The 10,515-nt window shown below is 51.6% G+C and overlaps 1 protein-coding gene across 3 annotated transcripts in view; it reads left to right on the forward strand.

Moving 5' to 3' along the window:
• The window catches only part of SCARA5 (scavenger receptor class A member 5), a 117,339-nt gene extending 107,679 nt beyond the window's left edge, over positions 1–9,660 (forward strand). For all 3 annotated transcript variants that reach the window (XM_026518936.4, XM_026518938.4, XM_044391192.3), the window contains one exon: positions 7,530–9,660. In XM_026518936.4, coding sequence (XP_026374721.1) covers positions 7,530–7,666 — 137 coding nt within the window. In that variant the 3' untranslated portion in view covers positions 7,667–9,660. The remainder of the gene's footprint in view (positions 1–7,529) is intronic.
• The last annotated feature ends 855 nt before the right edge of the window (positions 9,661–10,515 follow it).

Consider the following 10,515-nt stretch of genomic DNA (forward strand, 5'->3'; position numbering starts at 1 on the left):
GTCCACAACCAAGGTGTCAGCGGCTTTGGTTTTCTCCCGAGGCCTCTGTCCTCAGCTTGTACGTGGCCGTCTTCTCCTTGTGTTCCCTCTGTGTGTCTCTGTGTCTCCTCTTCTTCTAAGGACACAGTCATCTTGGATTAGGGCTCCCTCCCCATGGCCTCGCTTTACCTTAATCACCTCCAAACAGTGACATTCCGGGGTGCCAGGGCTTAGGACTTCAGCGCAGTACTTTGAGGGAGCACAATTCAGCACAGAGCACTCGCTATCCCGTGGCATGCTTGCTGTGACCACCGCCCAAGCGACACACAAAATGGGGTCACTCATTACACACCTACCGACATGGGCTACACATCCGTGGCCCCACATACACTTTCACACTCAAATACAAAATTCACGTTCACACACGCTTTTCCCTCCATCAGACCTTGAAGAAACCTGTGTTGACTCACAACTGAAACAACAGTCCACTTGCACCAACACAGGCCCCCCACACCCGCAGGAGGGCGGGCTGACCCGGCCGTGTGATCTTGTGGCTGCTTCACTGTGGGTCTTGGCGCCTCTGTCTGTAACTTAAAAGGGCTTGCAGACTCTGTGATGTGTCTTCCCGCTTGAGCCCCTGGGATCTGGAATGTTCCTGCACACCTGTCATGAGGACCCAAGTTCTGACAGGTGTGGGGAGGGGTTTGGACCGATCCACTCACACCCAGCTGCCAGGTCCCCCTTGTGACCTGCAGGGGAGCAGCTGGCCCGGCTGTGGGGGCTCCTTGTGTCATGGAGGGGAGCCAGGCATGTTCACGGTCCGCCTGACACCGTGGCTGCCTGACCCACCGTGCTGCGTGGCTGAAAGACTCACGGTGTGGCGTGAGAGGAGGGGCTGACACAGCCTCTCCAGAGAGAGAAACAGAGGCAGGTCACATGCCCGTGGCACCCTCCACTGCTCAGTCACTCTTCACCTCATCCCACCAGCTGATTCAGAATCTCGGCCCTTAGACCTCAGGCACTGTACAGACGGAGTGCTTGTGTCGCCCCCGAATTCATATATTGAAATCCTAACCCCAGCGTGACAGGATGAGGTGGTGTCTTTGGGAGGCGATCAGGTCATGACATGATGGGACTCGTGCTCTTACAAAAGGGACCCCAAAGAGTTCCCTCTTCCACTTTCCCTGAGGATACCCAGAGAAGTAGGTGGTCTCCAACCCAAAAGAGAGCTGTCCTCAGAACCCCGCCTTGTGGGCACCCTGATCTCAGACTCCCAGCCTCGGGAGCTGAGAGCGAGAAGTGCCTGTTGTTTAGAAGCCTCCAGTCAATGGTACTTTGTTCCAGCCATCTGAGCAGCGATGACGATCCCAGTGGCGGAAAGTGACTCCGGAGGAAATCTGTTGTGACAGCCGGCAGAGAGCAGCTGCCCGACCCCGCCCGTCCTGGCCTCTCCACCGAAGGCCGGCCGCGTGGGGAGTTCGGAGAGTCCAGCTCCCGGGAGGGCAGCCCACCGGGGCAGAGCGCTTTGCTCCGGCTCCAAGCGTTGGGCCGGATTTGAGCCTGCTCTCTTCAAGGAAAACGCCGTTTCTGTTCACAGGAGAAGCAGGGACTGGAGGAACAGCCCTTGCTCTTCCATCCTTGGCTTCAGGGAGGACTCCTAGTGAGGGGAAGTAAAACCTTGTGGGGAAAAAATAATCAGAAACTTAGAGAAGCCAAAACAAGTTGCTTGAATGCCATGGGCAGAGTTCGTCTCAAACTGAGACTCCGTGGCCTCTTTTACTCCCCCTTGATTTTTGTAACATGTGACATGTGGGGAAGCTCTGAAATCGCCACTTTATTTTTTTAAAGATTTATTTATTTGAGGGGGGAGGGGCAGAGGGAGAGAGTGAGAGAGAGAGAATCTCAAGCAGACTTCCCGCTGACCGAGGAGTCCGATGCAGGGCTGGATCTCAGGACCCTGAGATCATGACCTGTGCCGAAACCAAGTCAGCCGCTCAACCGACTCAGCCACCCAGATGCCCCTGAAATCATCACTTTAAACCATCAGTGCAAAACCCGCCTCCCTTCCCCGTACATACCACATCGGCACTGTCATTTTCCATTGCGGTCTAGCATCTTATGTGATATGGGAGACCTCGACAGGTAGGCCAGCCAGGCGTTACGAACGGGCTCACAGGGGTAAGAGAAGGGGCTGACCCAGCCGAGCCTTCTCTGAGCCCTTGCTCCTAAGCCGGGCTGCACTGCCTGCTTCCTCAGCAGCATCTAGGCACTGCCCGTCGGTGGGCACTAGGCTCAGTGCTGGGACACAGAGTCCAGGAACCCTCGTCTCCAGCCTCAACAGGTTCAGCGTAATGGGAAAGGCAGGCGTATTTACCGATTCTAAACAGCATGGGAAGGTGGTGGCTATGGGGGCAGAGGGGAGGGGATGCCGCCTCCCCGGGCAGCAGTAGGGTTGTGCCTCAGATCGGGACACCCGTCTGACCACAGCCCCCTTCCCCACTAGGACCCGACTCCTAATCCCGGTCGGCCCATCCCCAGCCTCAGTCTCCCACGCCCCGGTCCCTCCCTCCATGGCTTGGCTTCTCTCTGTGCCCTCTGGATGTGCTTCCCACCCCACTGGCCGGGGACTGCCAGCCTGTCCCGCACCCCGCCCTCTCCCCCTCCCCCTCTCTTCATCTGGCCTGTCCCCGGGTCCCACAGATTTTACCAGTGTCTACTCTCTGGTGTCCCTTGATTCTGTCCCTTCCTCTTTGTTCTCACTGCTCTTGCCTTAGGAGCGCGAGCAGAGTAGAGCAGTGGTTAGGAGCTCAGGCTGTGGGTCCAACCCGAGTTAGAGTCTTCAATCTGCCACTTCTAGCTGGTGGCCCGGAGTAGATTTTATCACCTCCCCTAGCTTGAGTCCTTCCACGTTTGAAGGATGATGGCATTCGCTAAATGAGATCACATGTGCCAAGCAGTAAACTTGGGGCCGGCCCTGGTGTGTTCACTCCTCCATTGCACGTTGGGTGGAGGTCGGCTGCCAGTCAACGTGGGTGCGGGTGCGGTGGTGGCCATGACCCTCCATGAGCCACTTCCTCACCTCCACCTCCAGCCTGGCTCCCATCCCCTTCCTCCTTGTGGCTGCCAGAGTTCTTTCTGAGACGAGACCCCTCCCACTCTTCCTCCCACCTCCCTCTCACCCTTCAGCCACCAGCGGACCCTTGGGTTCTCTGAGCTCCCATGGCTGTTTTTCGTTTCCATGTCTTCTTAAGTTCGGTCTGGAATGGTCTTCCTCTTTCTTCAACTAGCTAATTCCTATTCAGCTTTTAAAGTCAGCTCAATTATCAGCTCCTGAGGGGGCTTTGCTGGCAGCTTCCATCCCCACCCCATTCCGAGCTCCCCTGGTGTGGTATCTCTATCATGGCACGTCTCACGCGCTCCTGAGCTCTGATGTGTGTGTGAATATCTCGAGGGCTTTACCTTCACAGCTCCAAAACCCAGGACTGTGCCTGGGACTTCATAGGTACCAACTAAATGTGAGAGGGAAGGGAGGGAGGGAGGAAGGGGGGATGGAGGGGACAAGGGAAGGAGGAAAGAAGGAAGGAACTTCTGTACCCACCTAACCTGAGTCCTCCCCCGGTAGAATACAAGAAACTTCCAATCCCTGGCAGTTCTCTTAGGGGTCTGGCACCATAAAAGTTTCCCTGGACAGCGCTCAATCATCAAAGTATCTGTTTCTCTGGGAAAAAAGCAAGGAAAGCGCCAAATGGGAGAGACTTAAAGGTGTTTTTCAATTTTAAATGGGTCCAAGAGCTGTTGGAGAGGGAGGAAACGCAGATGGAGCAGATGGTGGGTGATGGGTGGAAGGAAGTCTAGGAAGAGGGGAGGGAGCCAAATGTAGCCCAGCTGGGAGGTAGCCTTGGATCCGCAGGGAAGATCTCTCTGGGGGACAGACAGACAGAAGAAGGTGAGGATGGGTACAAATGCAGACAGATTTGTAGGTGAGAGTACGAGGGATGGAACTGGGAGTGTTCACTTCTAATCATATTATTATAACCTCTAAGATAAACTCCAAATACTGGAAGGTGGCATTGTGCACGAGTCAGCAAACATGAAAGGGCCAGGCAGTATATATTTTAGGCTTTGTGGGCCAAAGGTTAATCTCACTACTCAACCCTGCTCTTGTAGCACGAAAGCAACCATAGACAAAACATAATCAACCAGTGGGGCTGCGTTCCAATAAAATTTTATTTACGAAAGCAGACAGTGGGCCCAATTGGCACACAGTTTGCCACCCCTGGCCTGGTGTTCATGCTGTGCACTGCGTCCCCGGAAGGCACCAGTCCTGGACTGCCTGCACGTCCGAGGCCTGGGTCATGGTCTCTTGTCCCTTAGTCGTTATGGGACAAGTCACTTAATCTTTCCAAGTTTTCCCATCTCTCAAATATCTATTTGATAAACTGTCCTGGTTACCTCTGCGTGAGGCTCTGAGGGGAGCCTGGAGGATTCAGTGTAACTTATTCTATTAATATTACTCCAAATAAACATGGAGAAGCTCAAACGTTAGCTCCGTGAGGCAGAGATTCTTGTTGTCGTTTCATCATTTTTTTTGGTCCGTTGATGTAGTCCAAACACCCAGAATAGCGCTGAGCATGGAATAGGCCCTCAAATATATGTTGAATGAATGAATGAACAAATGAATGAATGAGGAAGATAAAATCTCCACTTACTCATTCCCAACAATATCACCTTCAAGCAGCCCCTACTGTCTGAGTATCAGAAGACCTGGCCTCTGGTCCCAGTTTTGCCACCACAAGATAAAGCGTCACCCTATTGCTTCCTTTTTCTGATCCGAACAGCGGGAAGCGGAATACCTACCCTGCTTAGTTGTCCCAGGGCTTTGTCAGGGAGCTGGCCGGGATAGCTTTGTGCAAGTACAGACCTGATCTAGAGAAGGGCTCCTCAGACTTGAATGTGCGTATGAATCACGGAGATCTTCTTAAAATGCACATTCTGATTCAAGTCCGGGCGGATGCAGGCCTCTGGATTTCTAACAAGCTCCCAGGTCATGCTGACGCTCCTGGTCTTGGGGCCCCACGTTGAGTCCTCAGATGTCAGTTTGAAAGCTAAAGTGATGATTGGTGCGTAGAGTGGGAGTTCTAGGCTCTCTGACGTGGCGAGCAGCTGGGCTGGTTCATGGGTTGACCGGCTGCTCAGCGATGCCCCACGATGCTGTAGGACCGCAGCTATCCGGCACTGCTGATTAAATGACCCTATTCTTACTTATTAGCTCTTCCAAGACTGAACAATAGCCCGAACTCCCTGGCAAAAACACGCACTAGCCTTTGGAGGCTGGCGAGCTTCTATACGTATCCGAGCTGGTTACCTTGGGCCTGTTCTGTGTTTGTCAGTTCCATTTACTGGCGTCTTAACTTGTTTTGGGTGTGACTAATCCCACAGAGCTCTTGGGCCTGCAGGCTTTTCCTGGGTAATTTGTAAACTGATGTGTTTTCCAGGAGACATTTAATCTGCGAATTATTGCTCGGCCTCAAAGGGCTTATTGTGTAAGACGCACAGGGTATCCGGGCCAGGGCAGAGACTCTCGTGAAGAAGCAAAGGCCAAGCCAGCGGAAGGAGGCCTCTCCTCCTCCCGGCTCTGTCCCCACATTCACCGTTCGGCCATGCTGTGGCAACAGACGCTGAAAATCCCTGCAAAACGAAAATATGTCTCAACCACACAGCTCATGCAGTAGACTTTGTGGGCAGCAAAATGGTTTCGATGTTTCGTGGGCATTCTGCGTAAAGAGAATTCTCCCAGGCAGGTCAAGAGCGAGTGGTGGTTTGAAGGTTTTTATAGTTGTCCCGACAATTCCTCTGAAAGGAGAAGTTGTCTGGACACTGAGAGATGGGACAGGAGACAGGGCTAGGGTCAGGGTGTGGTGCCAATCCCTGAGGATTGGGTTTTGGTAGATTTTCTATAGGGTTTTGGTAGATTTCAAAGCCCCTTAAAAATCAGGAACAATTTATTGCCTCATCTGACTCGCCAGGGTGACACAGCTAGTTCATGACCTTTAACCTCATGCTCTTTGAGGCCAGCTCATAGACCTAACAAGCTAGGGTCCTGGAGTGACCAACACTCCTGGCTTATCCAGAAGGTGCCTGGTTTTAGCACCGAAATTCTCACATCCTCACATTGTTTTAAAACTGAACTGGTCCCCCAGTGGGGCTGGGAGTGGAATCAAGACCTGTCCTACTTGTTGTAAATCCCTACTTCCTCTGCTTCATCGGTGCTTGTCAAACTTCAGTGCATAACCTCTCAGTTAAAAGGTAGACTCTGGTTCAGTAGTCCTAGGTGAGACCCGAAGGTCTGCATTTCTAATAAGCTCTGGGTGATGCTGGTGCTGCCGGTTCAGGACCATACTTGGAGTAACAAGGCTCTAAGCCACCGCTTTTGTGGGTGTCCTGAAGCTCACTCAGGTTTCCAGAGGGCTCCCAAATGGGCTCCCATCATCTGGGGCCTGGCATGGCCATCAGCACAGAGAACACACCAAAACCATGAGTGCGATGGTCCTGCCAGTTGACCAGTGGGGCTCCGGGTGACTTGTGGTGCAGCCCACTCCTCCCTCCACTGACCCCTCTGACCCCAGACAAGCCCTCTCTATTCCCTCCTGGAGCCACACCCAGCTAGCTGCCCTATTGCTCTGACATTCATTGAAGAACTTCAATGCGAAGTTTGTGCCTGCCAAGGCTCCGGGACATTCCTGGGAAAGCCAACCAAAGTGTGCTATCAGACCAGCAGGTTTGTCCCTTTAAGGTCTGGGGAAAACTCTAGTAGATTGTCTTAGGGACCTTAGACTTTGGGAACTAACCTAATTACTTATGATTAGGGATGCTCCTGCCTATTATTAAATATATTTATCTATCTATCTATCTATCTATCTATCATGTTAAATTCGGGGGTCCCCTGCCCTTCTAGCACCACTATTTTGGGCTTGTAGGATGGAACCATCTGCTTTAAATTTCAAAAGATTAGAGGTAATGTTGGCACTGACCTACTCGGTTATGGGGCACTGCATCTGTCCCATCCAGGGTCTGTCCGACATTGTCCTTCGGATTAGGCCGTGCTTGAGGTCTCATCAACAAAGACTGCAAGAGATTATATCTCAAAAGCCATGAGGTGTCGCCTATTAAGTGTAGGCCCACACCAACCTGATCTTGAGTTCAGACTCTGCCACTTACGAGCCGAGCAGCCTTGCACTGACTGCATCCTGAGCCTCAGGCCTCCATCTATAAAATGGGTGTATTAATGTCTATCTCACAGCGCCATGGTGAGGGTGGAGGAAGGTCATACGCGTGAGACGTCTGACACGTAGGAAGTACCAATAAATACTGCCATCACCACAGTCATTGTTGTCCTGGCCTCAAGCAACTGTGTGTTTGGTCTTGGTGGGGTGAGGGGCCAGCAGAGCCCAGGACAGCCTGGCCAAGAACAGACACAGCAGTGCTCTGTTTGTCTTCTGTCCTGCTCTCCTGCACGTCTGCTAAGAAACCGTGTTGACTTGTCCCCACAGGCACAGGGAGGATTTGGATGGACGATGTCGCCTGCAAGGGCACCGAAGAGTCCATCTTCCGCTGCAGCTTCTCCAAATGGGGGGTGACAAACTGCGGGCACGCTGAGGATGCTGGGGTAACCTGCAACAGATACTGAAAGTGGGCACGGTCCACAGTCCAGGCCCTGCTGCCGAGCCTCCTTCCTGCGTTCCTGCGGTGGGAGCATCGCGCAGGACCTCGCCTCTGCCCTGCCCAGCCCAGCACCCCCCCAGCCCCCATATCCCTGTCCCAGGACCATGGTGGCCTGTCGTCATTCTCCTGTTGGACATCAACTCCAAAGTGCAATTCTGCGATCTACTGCCTGTCTCTCCCTTCTACCAGGGTCCCTGCAGGTGAAGCCCTGGTGCACTGGATCGTCATTTTGCCCAGCCTTCCAAGCACCACGCGTCAGGACTCAATAGCCACGCTCACCTTTGGTGCGTCGGTTAAGTGCTGAGAGTCTGCTGGAGAGAAATGCTGCAGGTGGAGATGGGATCAACAGGTCATTTACCCTTCAGAGAATTCCCTTAGTTAGGCCAAGAGTTTTGACGTCTTCCTTCCCACCAAGAGACAATACCAAATGATTCGTTCTTCCCTCTTTACTCTGCCTCTGCACACCGTTAGTTTGGGGAAGTGACATAGAGGCCGGCCCGCTGTAGGAGTGAGCGGGAAATGCGCAGCCCCTGCAGGAGACAGCCTGGCTTTGGAGAAGGGGAGTGAAACTGACATCCATCGAGTGACTACCGTGTGTACTACTTAGCATCTTGGATGCTAAACTCATTTATCCCCTTTGCAGCATTCCTACAAGGCTTGTTAGCCGGGGTAAGAGCTTACCTCCAGGCAGCACTCAGCAGACCCATTCACCTGGCCAGTAAGCCGGAAGATTGAGAATGACTGTAACCATTGTTTCTACCTGAATCTTAGCGTGTCTTTCCTGGGCTTGAGCAGGGAGCTCGGGTGCAAGGCATGTGGGACTACGGGGTTCCATACTCCTAACCTACAGAGGATAAGATCAGACACGGACTGGCTTCCAGGCCAACCACCCACATAGGAAAGCTGATTTGGAGGGTGACATGGGGGCTGTCTGGGTTAACCTGAGACCAACACTCGCTCATCTGGCAGTCAGGGTTACTTGTGTCTCGGAGCTGTTTGGAGGTAATGATATTGAACCTTCCAGGACTCTTTGGGTGTGCTCCTGTGATCAGAACACGTGTCCTGATGGGTCCCGTAGGGAAATGAGGATTCCCTAGAACCTCTGGCAGAAGAGGGAGCCCTGGGGCTCTGCCAGTCCTCAATCTTCACCCCTCTCCCAGGGACAGGGAGATCATATTCTGCTTTTGACAGGAGGAGGAGGTCAAACCAGGCCATAGACATGTTCTAGGAGTAGGGAAGCTACACGGGAGTAAGCGAGCACAGACTCACCTCCCTTGGGGAGTCATAGACTGAGTCAGGCCTTGGATACACAAACACCTGTCACATGGGGTGAGCATCAGCTTGGCTGGGGAAAGTGACACCTGGGACCCTCCAGGTGTAGGACCAGCAAAGTTCCTGGCTGACAACTAAACCAATATATGCTATTGGTGGTTTTTGGCTTACAATATGCTTGTTATCCATTAATGTCCTAATGATCAGAGGCTCTCCTGGTCAATTGCTATGTTTACATAACACGCATGTACTCATGCATCTTTTTCCAGAATCAATATATGTATGCATATATAAACATGGCACTCTTTACTCATAGCTCAGAGCATTGCAAAGTTTGCATTAAAAAAAGAAAATACGGAAGGTAGAAAGATGTCACATTGAACAAAATAAAATCCAAGTCAGTTCTGGCAAAGAAACCAGTTATCCCATCGATGAAGACCCACATAACTTTCTTACTTGGTCTTTCCATTTGGGGAAATGCAAGTCTTGTCTTACATCAAATAAAAATCACAATGATAAGTGTTTGATCCTTAATCAAAAAGTCTACTAGTTTACATATTTACTTAAGAGGACATGGAAATAACCATGGACCTGGATTTCAGGGACTAAAAGACATTAGGCCTGGCCTAAAATACATCAGACCTTTTGTAAGAAAGAATTTCAATAAAGCTAAGAACATGTCACTAACAAGTTTTGTGTCACATTCTTTCTCCTGAAATTCTGGCGAGCATGGGAAGGACTGGTAAAAACCGGATGGTCAGGTTATTTCTTACTGAGGATTTGTAGAATGGGCAGCTATGAGAAGCTGCCTTCAGGGGCGCCTGGGTGGCTTAGTCAGTTAAGCGTCTGACTCTTGGTTTCAGCTCAGGTCATGATTTCAGGGTTGTGAGATCTAGCCTCATGTCAGGCTCTGCTCTGGGTGTGGAGCCAGCTCAGGAATCTCTCTCTTCCTCTTTCCCCTTTCCCCCGCTCACTCTCTATCACTCTCTTAAGAGGGAGAGAGAGTTGTCTTCATACTTCTGGAAGACAATAAACACAGTCTAGACCAAGAACACGGTGGAACATGACATCTCAAGTCTTAGTAGGTAAACTAAGGTAAGGGTCCCAGGCAACAGAAGAGTCAAGGCCCAGTTTATAGGAGATGTGCATTTTTATTCAATCAAGGAAAGAACACCTATCTATTTCCTCACATCTCCAGAGTTCTTACTTGGTTTTCTGGTTTTTTGTTTGTCTGTTTGTTTGCTTTTTTAAGACTTTATTTATTTATTTGACCGGGGCGGGGGGTGGAGCAGCAGAGGGTAAGGGAGAATCAGGCTCACCAGGGAGCCTGATGCAGGGCTCAATCCCAGGGCGCTGGGACCATGACCCAAGCTGAAGGCAGATGCTTAACCGACTGAGCCACCCAGGCGCCCCCAGAGTTCTTACTTGGGAATGAAAGGGTACTTACTATAATGATCTTCCCTCTGTCATAACCGCAACATTGGCCAAAGTGCTTGAGACATATAATTGCAAACATTGGACAACATGTAACACAAGACTGTG

This window comes from Ursus arctos, unplaced genomic scaffold (genome assembly GCF_023065955.2).
Source record: "Ursus arctos isolate Adak ecotype North America unplaced genomic scaffold, UrsArc2.0 scaffold_11, whole genome shotgun sequence".
NCBI lineage: Eukaryota > Metazoa > Chordata > Mammalia > Carnivora > Ursidae > Ursus > Ursus arctos.